The sequence below is a fragment of the Aotus nancymaae genome, unplaced genomic scaffold (genome assembly GCF_030222135.1).
Source record: "Aotus nancymaae isolate 86718 unplaced genomic scaffold, 86718_ANA_hifiasm-v0.15.2.pri h1tg000011l, whole genome shotgun sequence".
Taxonomy (NCBI): domain Eukaryota; kingdom Metazoa; phylum Chordata; class Mammalia; order Primates; family Aotidae; genus Aotus; species Aotus nancymaae.
Window position 1 is genome coordinate 53,229,430 of NW_026988422.1, and position 19,010 is coordinate 53,248,439.

The 19,010-nt window shown below is 37.8% G+C and overlaps 1 protein-coding gene across 2 annotated transcripts in view; it reads left to right on the top strand.

Moving 5' to 3' along the window:
* Positions 1-19,010, top strand: part of SLC39A9 (solute carrier family 39 member 9) — a 58,429-nt gene that overhangs the window by 13,123 nt on the left and 26,296 nt on the right. For both annotated transcript variants that reach the window (XM_012438127.2, XM_012438126.2), the window contains exon 2: positions 11,858-11,966. Coding sequence is in view for 1 of the 2 variants with exons in the window: in XM_012438126.2 (XP_012293549.1) it covers positions 11,858-11,966 (109 nt within the window). In the remaining variant the exon portion in view is untranslated. The remainder of the gene's footprint in view (positions 1-11,857; positions 11,967-19,010) is intronic.

The window sequence follows — 19,010 nt, forward strand, 5'->3', positions numbered from 1 at the left end:
CAAATATTGCATCGCTGTGTGGGCCAAACAACCCATGTCTGTGAGTCAACAAGCCTCTGGGCTGCCTGGTTTCCAAGCCTTCTGCAAACTAGAAGGGGTGGGCAGGCAAGTAGAGGAAATAAGTTATAGCATGGCAGTAGGGGTGGGAGAGACTGAAAAACATTTGTAATTGTTACACAATGTCAAAGTGCAGTTGTGTAGAACCACTTAGTAGAGGGGAAAACATCTCTATGTTCACATGAAAGACACTATGTTCTCTAATTCGACTATAGTATAATAATTACCACATGTCAACTGATATGTCAGGTTCTATGTTGATTTTAACAGTAACCTTGAAAGGGAAGAATTCTTGTCCTGCTTGTAGATAAGGAAACTGGGCCTCAAGTTTAGTAAGTACAAAGCCCCTGTTTATATAGCCTCTAATTAACAATTTTTTCAAAGACACTGGAAAATTTAGAAAATATGGTAATGTGTAAAAGGAAAATAAAAGTATTACCCTGTTCAGTTAGAATCACTAATAACAGTTGTTTCTTTTTTTTCTATTTGTTTGCATTTTTAACATAGTTGATTATGGTTGATATGTACAATTTACATTCTCCCTTTCATAACCTGATAGTATAAGCATTTTCCTTTATTCTCAAAAATTTGTTCTAGGCATTTTTTGTTGTTGTTAAGGCAGGGTCTCACTTTGTCACCCAGGCTGGAGTGCAGTGGCATGATTTCGGCTCACTGCAAACTTCGCCTCCTGGGTTCAGGTGATCCTTCTACCTCAGCCTCCCGAGTAGCTGGGACTCAGGCACTCGCCACCAGGCCCAGCTAATTTTTGTATTTTTTGTAGAGGGGAGGTCTCACTATGTTGCCCAGGCTGATCTCAAACTCCTGGGCTCAAGTAATCGATTCTCCTGCCTTGGCCTCCCAAAGTGCTGGGATTGCAGGTAGGGGACACTGTGCCCGGCCTTGGGCATTTTTTAATATGTCCTCATTACATTCAATTATGTACAGAAATTCTTAATATGCATTTAATTTGTTTTTACATTTTTGTCATGATAATAGTGTTGCGTGAATATTTTTGTGTCTAAAGCAATGACTATATTTTAGATTTTTTTTCACGGGTAGAATGATAGGGCTAAAGGGCATGAATGTTCTTCGGAAGGTTCTCAATCTATATTACCAGTTATTAAAAATGCATTTTTTCCGACCAAGGCTAATAACACTGTATTCTCACAAACATTATCATTGTTCATTTTAAAAACTATACTAATTTCTTAGAAGAAAAGGTATATATACTATTTTAGTTGCTCAGTTCAGTTGAACTAATGTGTCAATGATATGTTTATTGGAAATATTTTTCCAGGTTCTTTTTCAATGGGTTTTTGTTTGTTTTGTCTTTGTAGTTACATCAAACAATCTTATGGGATTTATATTAGGTCTTTTATGTTTAGAAAGGAATTTCATGCAAAAAGAAAAATAAATTAATCTTATTTTCCAAGATTGGAGGAAATGACATTAATAAGGTCCTTGCTTGTTATTACTGCCTTAGATGATGTTAAGTAACCTTGATGTCAAATGAATTCAGAAAAAGGAAGCCTATATGCCCCTGGCAACATGGCAGAATTGTAGCTTTATTCACTGGAACTTTGGTTATTCTTGCAGTGGAGGTGCTTAGAAGCTTTTTTTGCATGCTACTGATGATGTTGAAGACAAGTAATAACAACTCCTACTCTGCTAAGTGCACTAATATCCTGCTCCTACACAATAATACTCATAGTAGCAGTAGCCCCTTCTCACACAGGACATGAAGCCCAGGAAGGTTAAAGACTTGTCCAGTTTCACACAGCTGCTACCTGGAGCCAGGAAGCTTTGGGCATCTTTTTTCAGCTGTGAGGACTTAAAGAACCAAATCAGATCTGAGTTTTCTTTATTACCTGTTACTAACACTTAGCAGAAGCTTTGGGCATCTTTTTTCAGCTGTGAGGACTTAAAGAACCAAATCAGATCTGAGTTTTCTTTATTACCTGTTACTAACACTTAGCAGCAGATAATGTAGTGGCTAAATTGACGTTAGGAAATACCTCTTGAAGCAGTTTTGTTTGTAAGAATATGAGGAAAAACTTTGTTACCTGAGCAAGAGTTACCCCATAACCTGTGATATTTTATCTTTTCAGTGCCTAGAACTTTGAAGGGATCAATCTTAGAATAAGAGATGTACCTTTGATTTTTTTGTTGTTTTTTTTTAGGAAGCTGTAGTTGTAGTCAAACCAACTACAGCTTTGACTACTAAATGGGCGTGGCACAAGGAAGATTGAGATAAAATATTTACCAACTACAGCTTTGACTTCTAAAATGGGCGTGGCACAAGGAAGATTGAGATAAAATATTTTCCATATCCAAAACTTTTAAAGGCTGCCTGCGGTGGCTTATGCCAGTAATCCCAACACTATGGGAGGCTGAGGTGGGTGGATCACTTGAGGTCAGGAGTTGAAGACCAGCCTGGCCAACGTGGTGAAACCCTGTCTCTACTAAAAGTACAAAAATTAGCCAGGTATAGTGGCACATGTCTATAAGCCCAGCTACTCAGGAGGCTGAGGCAGGAGAAACACTTGAACCCAGGAGGCGGAGGTTGCAGTGAGCCAGGTTCATGCTACTGCACTCCAGCTGGGCCACAGAGTAAGACTCCATCTCAAAAAAAAAAAAAGGCTTTTAAAATTGTCGGCTTGTATTTAGGTGAACCAAACAATTTGTTGACTGTTTCCGTTAACATAGGAATAAAGACCATTTAACTACCTTGGTGTCTGCCAAGAAATTAAACTAACTTCAAAGCTTATGCTGATGGCTAATGGCATAGAGTGCAAGCTGTTGTTTTAATTAATATATCTGGCAGATCCTTTGGTTCAGTCAGGCTGCAACTGTGAACTTCTAAAATGAGATAACATAAAACCAATGGCATTGCACACAGTTCATGCCTCTCCTGAGCAAATACTTCATTTCACTGACGGAAACTGTTGCTTTGGGAACTCTCTTTTCATCTTGAATGACACTTGGAATTTGTAGTTCTCCATTTAAATAAACCTTTTAGTGATTTACCAGAAGCAAAAGAGAACCTGTCAGCATTTTGTTAACTTTAATATAAACACAACTTGAGATTGAATCCCAAGTTGTGTGAAAGAATACAGCCATACAAATAATGTGAATCCACAATTCTAGTTCTTAAAATGAATCAGATTGAGTCTAAAATGATCAGGTAAAGAATTTTTTTTTCAAATTAAAATAGAAATTGCAACCTGTGGCAGTAATGCTTATTTTTTTGGGCTACTGGTTCTTTTCATCAAAAGTGTTGTCTCTGTAATATTGGTTACCATGAAAAGGCTCATAGACATTTATCAAGCTGATACAAATTTTGTAGGACAATCTTTACATTGCTTTGCTGAAGATTAAAACAAGGACTGAGGCTCAGCACAGTGGCCTGTAATCCCAGCACTTTGGGAAGCTGAGGTGGGAGGATCACTTGAGTCTAGGAGTTTGAGACCAGCCTGAGCAACATAGGGAGACCCCATCTCTACAATAATATTTAAAAATTAGCTGGACATGGTAGTGCACACCAGTGGCTTTAACTACTCAGGAAGCTGGGGTGGGAGGATCACTTGAGCCCAGGAGTTTGAGGCTGCAGTGAGCCATGATCATGTCACTGCACTCAAGACTGGGTGACAGAGTTGTCTCAAAACAAAACAAAGAAAAAAAGACTGGGTGCATTGTCTCATGCCTGTAATCCCAGCACTTTGGGAGGCTAACGTGGGTGGATCACTTAAGTTCAGGAGTTTGAGACCAGCCTGGTCAAAATGGTGAAACCCTGTCTCTACCAAAAATATAAAAAAATTATCCATGTGTGGTGGCATGCACCTGCAATCTCAGCTACTTGGGAGGCTGAGACAGAAGAATTGCTTGAACCTGGGAGGTGGTGGCTGCAGTAAACCGAGTTGTGCCACTGCACTCCAGCCTGGGCCACAGAGCAAGACTTCGTCTCAAATAAATAAATGAGTAACAAGAGCTGAGCTCCTTGGAAGAAATGTATGTCATAGAAGATGTTTGCACTAATAAGATGAATGACAGCATTGCCTCACATTTATTATGATGAAATTCTGTTATGGTCTTTAATTAAATGTATTTATGTGAAATTCTATTATGGCCCTTCATTTATTTATTTATTTATTTATTTAGAGACAAAGTCTTGCTCTGTCACCAGGCTGGAGTGCAGTGGCGCCATTTCAGCTCACTGCAACCTTCACATCCCAGCTTCAAGTGATTCTCCTGCCTCAGCCTCCCTTGTAGCTGGGACTACAGGCGCCCGCTACCATGCCCAGCTAAGTTTTGTATTTTTAGTAGATACGGGGTTTCACCATGTTGGCCAGGATGGTCTAGATCTCTTGACCTCGTGATCCTCCCACCTTGGCCTCCCAAAGTGTTGGGATTACAGGCATGAGCCACCTTGCCCGGCCTATGGCCCTTTATTAAATGTATTTGCATGTCCCTTGAGTGAAACCATCAATTCTACTGAAAATTATTGTTGTAGTTACACTTAAAAGGAATATTTGAGGTCTGTTTCCTGGCACAGATATTCTAAAGAGGTTCCACTGCATTCGTGTATTTGTTTGTATCAGAGCCCAGTGGCCAGTACTAAGTCCCCAGTGCTTTGCATGGTGGTGGGCATTTAATTCATTCTTTCAATAAATATTTAGGAGAAACTGCTGTGTGCCAGATACTGTCTTATAAATTGTGAATTCAGCAGTAAATTAAAGATCTCTGCCCTGACAGAACTCGTAATTTTGTGGTGAAGGGGTTATAGAAACCAACAGTAAACAGTGTTAGTGGATATTTAATTTTATTTGGTAAATAAATGCACTTAATTTCAAAGTGAACTGAAAACAATACAGTAGTTTCACCTCATGCTGCCTTTCTTCAAAGGAAGTTCTACAAAACTAGATGATTCATTCAAATTTACCTTGATGGTCTCTTCCTACAAACTCAAATTCTTTGTTTCTGAATGTTTGATGGTATTATAATTTAATGCTTGCACTTAAATCATGGTTTTCACAGATCATATATTTATAATTTCAAAGAATTGATACAAGATTACTTCCTTTTAATTTTGCTGAAAAGAACACTGAAAATAAAAACAAAAACTATTGTCACCATTATTACTTAAAAGAAAGGACATTTTAACCAAACATTAGGTAGGATATAACCTCAGAATAAGAAATGGTTCTTTACATTGAAGAAATAAAGCTTTATGATGTCCTCACTATATTGTCCTTATTTTGTCACGGACTGTTAGAAACTTATCAATAGAGAAGAATTATAACTAATTATGATTTTGGTTTTTCTCTTGATGTTGCTAGAGGATTTTGGTGATTTGTACTATTTTAAAAGGTTGTGTGAATATCATCTTTTTTGAAGATAAATTTTGGAGATAAATTTCCAAAAGTTTGCATGAATAGCATCTTTTCTGGAGATAAATTTTATACAATGGATTGTATGTATTATGCGATGTGATGAACATTGTCATGGAGTGCAGTGCCAAATGTAATCATCCCTACACCACTAACTAGCTTAGTCATGTGATCTTGGGCAAATCGATTCTCATCTTTGGCCCTCAATTCTCCGTCTATATATTGAGAGGAAATCATTTTTTAATTTTTTGTATTTTCTTCCAGTTTTGAATTCTGTGATAACTTTGGTAGCTAATACCCCTATTTTTAAAACATGGGTCTAAAGATTAATGAAAACCTTTACTGTGGCTTTCTAAAAATTTGCACCAAACTCCTGTTCATATTCATTTTTTTTTTTTTTTTTTGAAACAGGGTCTTGCTTGCTTTGTCACCCAGGCTGGAACACAGTGGCAGTCTCAGCTCGCTGCAACTTTCTCCTCCTGGGTTCAAGCAATTCTGCCTCAACCTCCCAAGTAGTTGGAACTACAGTTGGACACCATCATGCCCGGCTAATTTTTGTATTTTAGTAGAGATGGACTTTCGGCCTGTTGGCCAGGCTGGTCTTGAACTCTTCTCCTGCTTTTAAAAACTTATCTCAATGTAGTCTTTTATGTGACCCCAGAGTAGAGTATTATGAAGCACTTGCTAAGTGCCTAGTGAATTGTGGGTTGATCCAGAGTTGTGAACACCACTGGTTTCCCCATGATGTTATTGGCATAAAATTGTAGTGAATTCTTTTTTAAGAAATATCTGAGGCTGGGCACAGTGGCTCACCCCTATAATCCCAGCACTTTGGGAGGCCGAGGCGGGTGGATCACGATGTCAAGAGATCGAGACCATCCTGGTCAACATGGTGAAACCCCGTCTCTACTAAAAATATAAAAATTAGCTGGGCGTGGTGGCGCAGCCTGTAGTCCCAGCTACTTGGGAGGCTGAGGTAGGAGAATTGCTTGAACCCAGGAGGCAGAGATTGCGGTGAGCCGAGATTGCGCCATTGCACTTCAGCCTGGGTAACAAAAGTGAAACTCCGTCTCAAAAAAAAAAAAAAAAGAAAGAAAGAAAAAAGAAATATCTGAATGACTGAGATTGTTTAAGGAAAATTTTTGGAAGTGCCTTTTAGTATTCTAATTAGGTCTCTGACCTTGATTTCAGAGAACTGCCATGAAGAAAGAAGCCTTGTTAAAACTGAATAGTTCTAAAATGAATCCTTTCAGAAATTCTGAGTGAATTACTACCCAGTTAATTTTTTTATGAATAGATAATTTTATAGAGTGACAGGTACAGATCTTAATATAGTTTGATGAATTTTAGCAAATGTTTATAAATGTAACTCACATCCTAATCAAGATTTAGAACATTTCTATTATTCTAGAAAGTAACCTGATGCCACTTTCCAGTGAATCCACACTGTATGGCCACCCCCTCATCCCTGCTCACCAGAGGCAATCACTGTTCTGATTTCAATCATTATAGATTAGTTTGGCCTGTTTTTAAACTTCATATACATTGATTCATATAGTATATAATCTTTTGTGTAAGGCTTCTTTCACTCAAACATCAGGAAAATGTCTATGAGATTTATTCATTTATGTGCTGTATGTACCCTTAGTTTATTCCTTTTTATTGCCGAGTAGTATTCCATTGTTTAAATATACCACAATTTGTTTATGCATTCTCCTATCAATAGACATCTGTTCCAGATTGTGGATATCCTTGATGAAGCTTCTATGAATATTCTTGTACAAGTTTTTTGAGGCCATATGTTTTCATTTCTTTTGAGTAAATACTCAAAAGGAGAATGCTGGTTTAACTTTATAAGAGACTACTAATTTTCCAAAGTGGTTGTACCATTTTATGCTGCCACCAACAATATGTGAGTTTTCCAGTTGCTCTGTATCTTCTAATTATTTAGAGTTGTCAGTCTTTTCCATTTTGGCCATTTTAATGGGTGTGAAATGGCATCATGCATAGTTTTGATTTACATTTTTCTGATGACTAAATGATCTTGAGCACCTTTTCATGGGCTTATTAGCCATTCATACATCTTTTGTGAAGTGTCTGTTCAGTGTTTTACCCATTTTTAAATTGGTGGTCTTTTATTATTGAGTTGTAGAAGTTCTTTCTACTTTAAATACAAGTCCATTGTCAGTATTGTAGGTGTGTTCCCCAGAAAACTGGCTCTGAGAAGATTTGCATGCAGGAACTTCATGGGAGAGTGCTCTTAGGAATAGCTTGTAAGAGAATGAGCAGGATTAAGTGAGGTTGAAATGTAATTCCGTTCAATAGAGGCCTCAACTCACCCTGCAGCAGGCTCTGAAGCTGGACGGCCCTTCAGAAATATCCTGACTTGAGGCAAGGGTGTCAGGCTTTGTACCTCTTTCCACACAGCCCCCGTGGGCTAGTTATTGGATATGGGCTGCCCTAGGGGAGGGGTTATAACTTCAGGCTAGTCATTTGTCTTTGGCTCAGAGGGACAGACTCAGTCCTGAGCCATCATCATTAGGCAGCACTCCCAGCAGCTGGGAAACAGGTGTCTCTGACCTGAAGGGATGTAGACAGCGTTACCCCAGCATTCACCGCATATGCATGTATTTCCACTACAGATTGCTGTATTGTGAACATTTTCTTTCACTATGTATCTTGTCTGGTTTTTTTTTTTTTTTTTCTTGTTTGAGACAGGGTCTCACTCTCTGTTGCCCAACTGGAGTGCAGTGATGCAATCTCAGCTCACTGCAACCTACACCTCCCAGGTTCAAGCAGTTCTCCTGCCCCAGTCTCCCAAGTAGCTGGGACTACAGGCATGTGCCACCACATCTGGCTAAATTTTCTATTTTTAGTAGAGATGGGGTTTCACCATATTGGCCAGGCTGGTCTCGAACTCCTGAACTCAAGTGATCTGCCCACCTCAGCCTCCCAAAGTGTTGGGATTACAGGTGTGAGCCATCGTGCCCGGCCTGATCATTTTTTTAATGGATCAGCAAATGTTTTAAATTTTGATGTTGCATTTTTTTCTTTTATGGTTTATGGTTTTCCCATCCTTGCTTAGAAATCTTTGCCAATCCCAAGATTTCAAAGACGTTGCCTACATTTTCTTCTAGGAGCTTTTGAGTTTTAGGTCTTATATTTGGTGTATAAAACACAAAGAATTAATATTTGTTTATGATGTAAGCTACCACCCAAATGATTCTTGAGAGCAGTCAGCTCTTTCTCTTTTAAGTACATCTCCTTCATCATTTCTCATTTTCCCTTAATTTGCAAAGCAGGGGTATCTCTCATTTCTGTTTCCCAGAGTAGAGTATACTTAATGCTGACAGGACAGTATTCTTCCTTAACAATCTGTCCATTAATTTGAATTATGGAATTATGAAACCAAATTCCTAAAAGGAAATAGTATACTCAGTTCAATTTTCCCCTAATTTTTGTGCTTCCTTAGAATAATACTTTAGATTTATGAATTTAAAAAAAAATAAGGGCAATTTTTGTGAAGTCAGTCCTTTGAGAGAATGATAAACAGACTCATTCATTACTATGTTACCTTTTACACAAAATAGAGCCGGTTTTTCATCTCCTTCTACCTGCTCTGACAGTTTCTTTCAAATGAATATTGTGATTAGCAGTGTTTGGGGAGTTTAGTACATTGGAAAAGACAAAGAAGCTTAGAATAGGTCAGTGTTAAATAGCGAAATAGGTGAGTCCTGACGCCTGAAAAAAAATAATAAAATATAAAATAGTAACACCAGTTGTTTGGTGTCATTTTTCCAAAATACTTCAATTACTTTCTTCTGTTGCCTCTTGTATCTTTATAAGACATGTAGAAATATTTTACTGAGGAAAAGTTGAGGTACTGAGTCATTAACTGGAATACTCTCAGTTTACAAGTACCTAATAGCCATTTTGAATGTATAAGGGTTGACCTGGCTGTGTACTGGGGATCAGGGGATTCTCCTCTTGCTATATAGCAAGTATTAGTTGGTGTTGGCACTGCAGCTTTAGTTCCCCTTTTTTCAATAGACACATAGATCCCTTTCCTCCCTCCAAACAAGGAGGGGGTAATGTTTCAACCAGTGTTTTAGCTAAGAAACTATTTTCCCATAGAGATAATATTTATAAAAGCTAGTTAGACCCCAGTGTCTCAGTCAGAAGTTCAGTAGTGTATCAGAGATGTTGTAGCTACTATTTTTGTTAACAAGGAAACAAACAGATGAAGTACATGATATACCATTAAATTATTGAAACTTTTTCATAAACAACATACATAATAATTCCCTTGTGGTTTTGTTTTCAAAAATGGGGTCTCTTTATGTTGACCAGGCTCGAATATAATTCAGCAAGATCATAGCTCCCTACAGCCTCAGCCTCCCAGTATCTGGGACAACAGGTGTGTACTGCCATGCTCAGCTTCTCGTAGTTTTTATTATTTTTTGTTTTTTAAAAAACAGTTCTTGTTGTGTTGCCCAGGCTGGAGTGTAGTCAGTGGCTATTCACAGATATGATTGTAGCACACTACAGCCTTGAACTCCTGGGTTTAAGTGATCTTCTGCTTCTACCACCTGAGCAGCTGGAACAGGTGCACACCACCTTGCCTGGCTCCCCTTGTAGTTTTGTTTTTTTTTAAGGCAGAGTCGCTCTGTGGCACAGGCTGGAGTGCAGTGGCACGACCTCGGCTTACTGCATCATCTGCCGCCTGGTTTCAAGTGATTCTCCTTTCTCAACCTCCCAAGTAGCTGGGATTACAGGTGCGCACCACCACGCCCAGCTAATTTTTGTAGTTTTAGTAGAGATGGGTTTTTTCCATGTTGGCCAGGCTGGTCTCAAACTCCTGACCTCAGGTGATCTGCCCACCTAATTGTAGTTCTTAAGATCATTTTTCATACTTCTAAGATCCCAGGAAGTCATATTATGGTATTCTGCGGTTTCAAGAAACTTTGAAATCTAATCTTTTTGTATGACAGGAGGGAGTCTCTCAAACTCGGGTAAAAAGAAAACAATTGGAATTAAGTTGGATTAAAACCATAGAAGAATTTTAGCATTAATGTCTAAATACATTTTTTCATCATATGAGTAATACATGTTTATTGTAGATAAATTATAAATGTTTCATAAGTTATATATTTGTGTATTGCAATTATTTATACATTTTAAGTAAAAATTTGTTAATGTTTAATGTAATGTGTTCTACTTATGTATAAATATTTTTTATAAATATGAGGTTATCATTACATATTGGTTGCCATCAGACTTTCCTGACTTCCTATATCCATGAACAGACTTATATCATAATTTTTAATAGCTGAGTGGTGTGGTACTCTGATGAAGTTTATAGTTTATTTAACCAGTCTCCTTTATTGGACATTTATTTTTAGGTTTACATCCATAAAAAGCACAATGGTCATCTTTACACAATTCTTAGGGTGAATTCCTAGAAGTAAAATTTCTGAATTAAAGAGTTCGCATTTTTGAGGCTTTAAATCCAAATGCCAAATTGTGGTCCAGGTAGGTTGTAGCAATTCACATTCCTTCTAGTGTTAAAGTGTACGCATTCTCCCTATCATGGATAGTACATGTTTTCTCAACTCATTGTTAACTTGGTCATTTAAAAAATTTCATCTCAGCCAGGCGCGGTGGCTCATGCCTGATCCCAGCACTTTGGGAGGCTGAGGCAGGTGGATCATGAAGTCAGGAGATCAGGACCAGCCTGGCCAACATGGTGAAACCCCATCTGTACCCAAAATACAAAAATTAGCCAGGTGTGCTGGCGGGCGCCTGTAATCCCAGCTACTTGGGAGGCTGAGACAGAGAATTGCTTGAACCCAGGAGGCAGAGGTTGCAGTGAGCCAAGATCATGCCACTGCACTCCAGCCTGGGCAACAGAGCAAGACTGTCTCAAAAAAAAAAAAAAAATCATCTCAGCTGGGTGTGGTGGCTCATGCTTGTAATCCTAGCACTTTGGGAGACTAAAGCAGGCCAGTCACCTGAGGTCAAGAGTTTGAGACCAGCCTGGCCAACATGGTGAAACCTCTTCTCTACTCAAAATACAAAAATTAGCCAGATGTGGTGGTGGGTGCCTATAATCCCAGCTACACAGGGACTGAGGCAGGAGAATCATTGGAACCCAGGAGGTGAAGGTTGCAGTGAGCCAAGACACCCCACTGCACTCCAGCCTGGGTGACAGAGCAAGACTGTCTCAAAAAAAAAAAAAAAATCTTTTTTTTAATTGGTATTATTCATGAAATTGATCATTTTTCATCTTCACTGTCTGCTGTAGATGTTGGTCTCACGAATGAGCAGCTCACAGTCTTGATTACAGATACTTCAGAAACTTTATCCCATTCATTAATCAAAGTTTGCAATGATTTCTTTTGTTTTCTGCCCAGGAGCGACTGAAGCTGGTGACTGTTTTGGGTGCTGGACTTCTCTGTGGAACTGCTCTGGCGGTCATCGTGCCTGAAGGAGTACATGCCCTTTATGAAGACATTCTTGAGGGTGAGAAAGAGAAGAGCCTTATTTGAGATATGTTATTGACTTGGAGGGTTGGCAAGATGAAGCTTAGGGGTGTATTTTCTGAGCACAGTTCATGTTTACCGTAAATTCTACCCTGAGAAGAATTGTTGAGAGATATCTTGCTGTCTTTGATATTGAACACATCCTTAGCAGTTTGTGAATTGAATGGCCCAATTCATGAATACCACTTAATGTTTATTTGCTATAGTGCATGAATATGAGTCATTTTAAGTTATGACAGTTCTTTTTTAATGCTTACTCAAACACTTCCCAAATCCCACATGATAGTGGTTGCATTTTTTGTTTAATTTTAAAAATATATAGATATAAATATTAAAGAACCCTTTACAGTAAACTTTATAGATAATTGGTGAGGACCCATGCAGTAAAAGATAACTGAAAAATTAAAGAGGGCTTTCCTGACCTTAATAGCAACAAGCAGAGGGAACAGTATAGTTGTGTGAGAGTAAATGCTTGGTGGTCAGCTTGGTTCACTCACCAGCAAAGTAATTTGCTCCTTCACACAGCTGAGAAGCATACTTGATTCACATTTGTGACTCAGCAAAATCAGATTACTACATGTCATGAAACTTCACAGTTACCTGTGAAGGATTGACACCACAGCTGTTAAATCTGTGAGCTGAATCCTCAAGTACCAAGAGTTTACCAGATGTTAAGAATAGTATAAAGAGGTAGGCACTTCCAGATTTCTTACGAGATACAATATAATATATACTTTTTCAGATCTTGGTAGAGGAAAATAACTGTGTCCTTTATCCAGAATGATGATGCTCTTAGGCCTGGGGTTTGATGGGTGAAGTGTTGTGGCAGATATAAATGAGGATTGCAAGATAGGACAGGGGCTGAGGAGTGGTCAGCTGTACTGGGGATCCTTAAAGCAGTGGTCTCTACTTTTTTATGGTCCTACATCCTACAGGGGGAGGGGGGAATGATTTACATGCACTATTGCACTGATTTAATGTGTACCTTATAATATAATACACTTCAAAAATAGGAACATTTTTGAGACCTGAGATTTAAATATACATAGAAGATTAGTATTTTCTTTCATATCCTAGTGGGCCATCTTGAATTTTTCTGAGATGTGATTCCACTATAGAAATCACTGTCCTAATATTTGGCTTTTTATGGGTGGCAATTGTTTTCTAAACCTGTGTGATAATGATTTCCTTATCATTTCCTCGAGGAAGAGGTGCATTTTAAAAGTGTAATTTCCTGACCACCAGCCTAGATTCCTTAATCAATCTCCAGGGAAGGATCCTGGGATATCTATTTTTAACAAATTGTCTACGATTCTTATGAAACAAGTTTTGGAAACACTAGAGTAAAGAAGTGCTTCAAGTATAGTTTCTTTGTGTTATTTTTGGTATCAATTTGAGATATAATTCATATACCATGTTTCAGGTATAGTTGGTTTTTTTTTTATATGGTTTTTTTATTTGTTTCAAGACAGAGTCTCACTCTGTTGCCCAGGCTATAGTCCGGTTTTGCGATCACAGCTCACTGAAGCCTCAACTCTCTTGGGTTCAAGCCATCCTCCCACCTCAGCCTCCTGAGTAGCTGGGACTATAGATGCACACTGCTATGCTTGGCTGATTTTTAATTTTTTTTGTAGAGATAGAGTCTCCCTCTGTTGCCTAGGCTGGTCACCAACTCCGGGACTCAAGCAGTCTTCCCAGCTTGGCCTCCCAAAGTGCTGGGATTACAGGTGTGAGCCACCACCCTCAGGCCAGTTATAGTTTAAGACTAAAATCTTTCCTCTATTCCCAACCCCTGGCAAACCACTGATCTCTTCTCTGTCTGTATAGTTTTGCATTTTCAGAATGTCGTATAAATGGAATCATGTAACCTTTGGGTCTGGCTTCTTATTTAGCATAATGCATTTGAATCTCAGTATGTGAAGGGAAAATGTGTATTGTGGAAAAACTATGCATGGATTTCAAAAACCTTTTTTGCACTAAAATAAGCTTGCACTGACTTGTTATTACATATCTGAATGGGATCTAGTTAGAGGCACTAAGAAGGTTAAGACAAGGAAAAGAGCCTGTATCAGAGTAACATGAATTCTGCTAAGATTGAAACAAGAACAAACATCAAATTTGTGGGGAAGGTTGGGTGCAAGAGTGGAAAAATCACTGATGGTTTACAAAAAGTTTATGGGGACAATGTTCCAAAGAATTCAGCAGTTTACAAATGGATAACTTGTTTTAAGAAGGGACAAGATGATGTTGAAAATGAAGCCCGCAGCTTCAGACCAGCCACATCTATTTTCACAGAAAAAATTAATTTTGTTCATACCATAATTAAAGAAGACAAAATTAACAGCATAAAAAATAGCCAACCCCATAGCCCTCTACATTGTTCAGCTTACACAATTCAACTGAAAATTTTAAGTTGAACAAACTTTGCACTCAATAGATGTCAAAACTGTTGTGCCCAGATCAGCTGCAGATAAGAGCAGACCTCTGAATGGAAATGGGATCCAAGTGGGATCAAGATCCTGGAGCATTTTTTCAAAGAATTGTAGCACAAGATGAAGCATGGCTTTACCAATACGATCCTGAAGGCAAAGCACATTCAAAGCAATGGCTACCGAACAGTGGAAGTGTCAGTCAAAGCAAAGTGGGTCAGTCAAGAGCAAAGGTCACTGACAGTGTTTGGGCATGTGCAAGGCATTTTGCTTGTTGATTTTCTAGAGTCCCAATGAACCATAACATCTGCATATTATGAGTGGGTTTTAAGTTAGCCAAAGCATTAGCAGAAAAATGCCCAGGCATGCTTCATCAGAGAGTCCTCCACCATGACAATGTTCCTGTTCATTGCTCTCATCAGACAAAAGCAATTTTGCGAGATTTTCAATGGGAAGGTTTTAGGCATCTGCTTTATAGTCCTGATTTGACTCCTTCCAGCTTCTTTTTGTTTCCTAATCTTAAAATCTACAAAGGGCACCCATTTTTCTTCAGTTAATAATGTAAAAAAGACTGCATTGATTGACATGGTTAAATTTCCAGGACCCTTAGTTTTTTAGAGGTGAACTAAACAGCTGCTATCATTATTTACAAAAGTGTCTCACACTTTATAGAGCTTATGTTGAGAAATGAAGGTTATATTTTTTAATTTTTGTAATCTTTTAATTCCATTTTTCAACAGGATTTTTAAAGTCACCTCGTATTGTTCTGTATATCAATAATTTGTACCTTTTCTTCTGGATAGTATTTCATTGTTTGAATGAACAATGAAAGTTGGAAGACATATATGGATGGTTTCTGATTTGAGTGACTATGAATAAAGTCACTATGAATATACAGGTTTTTGTATGAACGTGAGTTTTTACTTTTCTTGCAAAAATACAAGTGCCAGCCTGGGCGACATAGCAAAACTCTATCCCTACAAAAAATTAGCCACACGTAGTGCCGCATACCTGCAGTCCCAGCTACTTAGGAGACTGAGGTGGGAGGATCGCTTGAGCCTGGGAGACAGAGGTTGCAGTGAGCTAAGATTGTGCCACTGCATTCCAGCCTTGGCGACAGAGCCATACCCTGTCTCAAAAAAAATAAATAAATAAATAAAAATACCTACAGGTAGGATTACTGGGTCACATGACAAATGTATGTTTAATTTCATAGGAAACTGACAAACTCTTTCTAAAGTGGCTGTAATATTTTGCATTCTCATCAATAATAGATGAAAGTTCCAGTTCTCCCCTTCCATGTCAACACTTGGTATTGTCTGTTTAGTTTTAGTTTTTTATTTTAGCCATTCTAATAGCAGCGTAGTGATATCTCGGTGTGGTTTTAATTTGCATTTCCCTGTGACTAATCATGCTGAACATCTTGTCATATGCTCAATTGCCATTGTTATAGCTTCTGTGGTGATATCAAGCCTTTCGCTCATTTTAAAAATTGAGTTTTCTTATTATTGAGTTTTGAGAGTCCTTTGTGTATTCTAGATACAAGTCCTTTATCAGATACATGTTCTGCAAATATTTTCTCCTAGTTCGTGGCTTATCTTTTCATTCTCTTAACAGTATCTTTTAGAGAACAGTTTTTAATTCTGATGAAGTCTAATTTTTCAGTTATTTCTTTTGAGATTGTGCTTTTGGTATCATATCTAAAAACCCCTTGCTGAGCCCAAATTCACAAAGATATTCTCTTTCATTTTCCTCTAGAATTTTTATAATTTTTGGTTTGACGTTTAGTTCTATGATCTATTTTGATATAATTTTGAATGTAGGTGAAAGTTCATTTTTGGCATATGGATTGATGTTCAGTAGTTCCAACATCATTTCTTGAAAAAAAAAATCATTTCTCTATTGAATTGTCTTTGCACTTTTGTCAAAAATCAATTAACTGTATTTGCGTTGGTCTGTGTCTGGATTCTCTATTCTGTTTTATTGATTTGTTTGTTTATCCTTTGCGGTACTACATTGTCTTGATGACTGTAGCTTCATAGCAAATCTTGAAATCAAGTAGTATAGTCCTTCTAATTTTTTTTTTTTTTTTTTTTTTTGAGATAGGGTCTCACTCTTTCACCTAGGCTGGAGTGTGTAGTGGCATGATGATAGCTCACTGTAACCTCAAACTCCTGTGCTCAAACGATCCTCCCACCTCAGCCTCTCCAGCAGCTTGGACTACAGGTGCATGCCACCATGCCTGGCTTATTATTTAAACTTTTTGTAGAGACAGTCTCACTCTGTTGCCCAGGCTGGTCTTGAACTCCTGGCCCTAAGCAATCCTCCCACCTTGGCTGGGATTATAGACATGAGCCACCCCAGCCAGCCCACTTTGTTCTTATTTTTCAAAATTGTTTTGGCTTCCCATAAAATTCTTTGCCGTTCCATAAAAATTTTTAAATCAGCTTATCATATATCTACAGAATAAATCATGCTGGGATTCTAACCGAGATTAAGTTGAATCCATAAATTTGGGAGACAATAGATACCTTAAGAAGATTGTATTTTCCAATCCATGAGCCCAGTCTGTCCATTTATTTAGATCTTTGATTTATTTCATCAGTGTTGTAATTTTAGCTTAGAGAGCTGCAGATATTTTATTGATTTATGCCCAAATATTTCATGTTTTTAGTAATTGTAAATAATACTTTCAAAATGCTTTCAATTTCTAGTATTCTAATATGTAGAAAGTTCTAGTATAATAAATTTCATTACGCATAGGTGCTTTTTTGTAGATTTCTTGGGACTTGCTACATAAATATTTATGTTGTCTACAAATAGGGACAGCTTAACCTTTTCCTTTCCTATCTGCCTTTTTTTCCCTTCCTTGTTGCCCTAACTAGACCATCCATTCTGAGACCGATTAGGAATGAAAATGAGCATTCTTGCCTTACTTACAGTCTTTCACCATTAAATATGAGGTTAGATACAGGTTTTTTATGGATTCCCTTTATCTCTTTTTTTCCCAACTTTTATTTTAGATTCAGGGGGTACATGTCCAGGTTTGTTACCTGGCTCTATTTCATGATGCTGAGGATAGGGGTACAATGATCTCATCACCCAGGTACTGAGCATACCAATAGTTTATTACCTTTTACCTTCCTTCTTTCCTTCCCACTAGTAGTCCCCAGTTTCTATTATTGCCGTCTTTATGTCCATGAGTACCTGATGTTTAGCTCCCACTTAGAAGTGAGAACATATGGTGTTTGGTTTTCTGTTCCTGCCTTAATTTACTTAGGATAATAGCCTCCAGCTTCATCTACCTTGCTGCGAAGGACATGATTTCATTCTTTATATGGCTGAATGGTATTCTATGGTGTATATGTACCACATTTTCTTTATCCAGTCTATCGTTGATAGGCAACTAGGTTGATTCTATGTCTTTGCTATCGAGAATAGTACTGTGATGAACATAAGAGTATGTGTTTCTTTTTGGTACAGTGATTTTTTTTCTTTTGGATATATACTCAGTAATGGGATTGCAGGGTTGAATGTTAGCTCTGTTTTAAATTCTTCGAGAAATCTCCAAAACTGCTTTCCATAGTGACTGAACTAATTTACATTCCCACTAACCATGTATAACTGTTCCCTTCCTTGCCAGCATGTTGTTTTTTGACTTTTTAACAATATCCATTTTGATTGGTATAAGATGATATCTCATTGTGGTTTTGATTTGCGTTTCTCTGCTGGTTAGCGATTTGGAGCAGTTTTTCATGTTTGTTGGCAGTTTGTATGTCTTTTTGAGAAGTGTCTGTTCATGTCTTTTGCCTATTTTTTAATGTGGTTGTCTTTTGCTTGTTTATTTTTTAAGTTCCTCATAGATTATGGATACTAAACCTTTGTCAGATGCGTAGTTTGTGAATAATTCCTCCCATTCTGTTTTTTCTGTTGGTAGTTTGCTGTGCAGAAGCTATTTAGTTTTATTAGGTCTTACTTGTCAATTTTTGTTTTTATTGCAATTGCTTTTGAGGAGTTAGTCATAAATTCTTTCCTAAGGCTGATGTCCAGAGTGGTTTCCTAGGTTTTCTTCTAGGATTCTTCTAGTTTGAGGTCTTACATTTAAATCTTTAATCCACCTTGAGTTAGTTTTTGTATTTGGTAAAAGGTAGGGGTCCAGTTTCATTCCTCTGCATATGGCTAGCCAACTATCCCAGCACCGTTTATTGACTAGGGAGTCCTCCATGGTGACTTTGTTGAAAATCAGATGGCTATCAGTGTATGGCTTTTTTTCTGAGTTCTTTGTTCTGTTCCATTGGTCTATGTGTCTGTTTTTCTACCAGGACCACACTGTTTTGGTTACTGTAGTCTTATAATGTAGTTTGAAGTCAGGTAATGTGTTGCGTTTGGCTTTGTCCTTTTTGCTTAGGAGTGCTTTGGCTATTCAGTCTGTTTTTTGGGTCCATATGAATTTTAGAATAATTTTTTTAGTTCTGTAAAAAATGATGTTGGTAATTTGATAGGAATAACATTGAATCTATAGATGGCTTTGGGCAGTATGGCCACTTTAATGTTATAAGGAAGTTCTATTCTGTTCCTAGTGTGCTGAGAGTGTT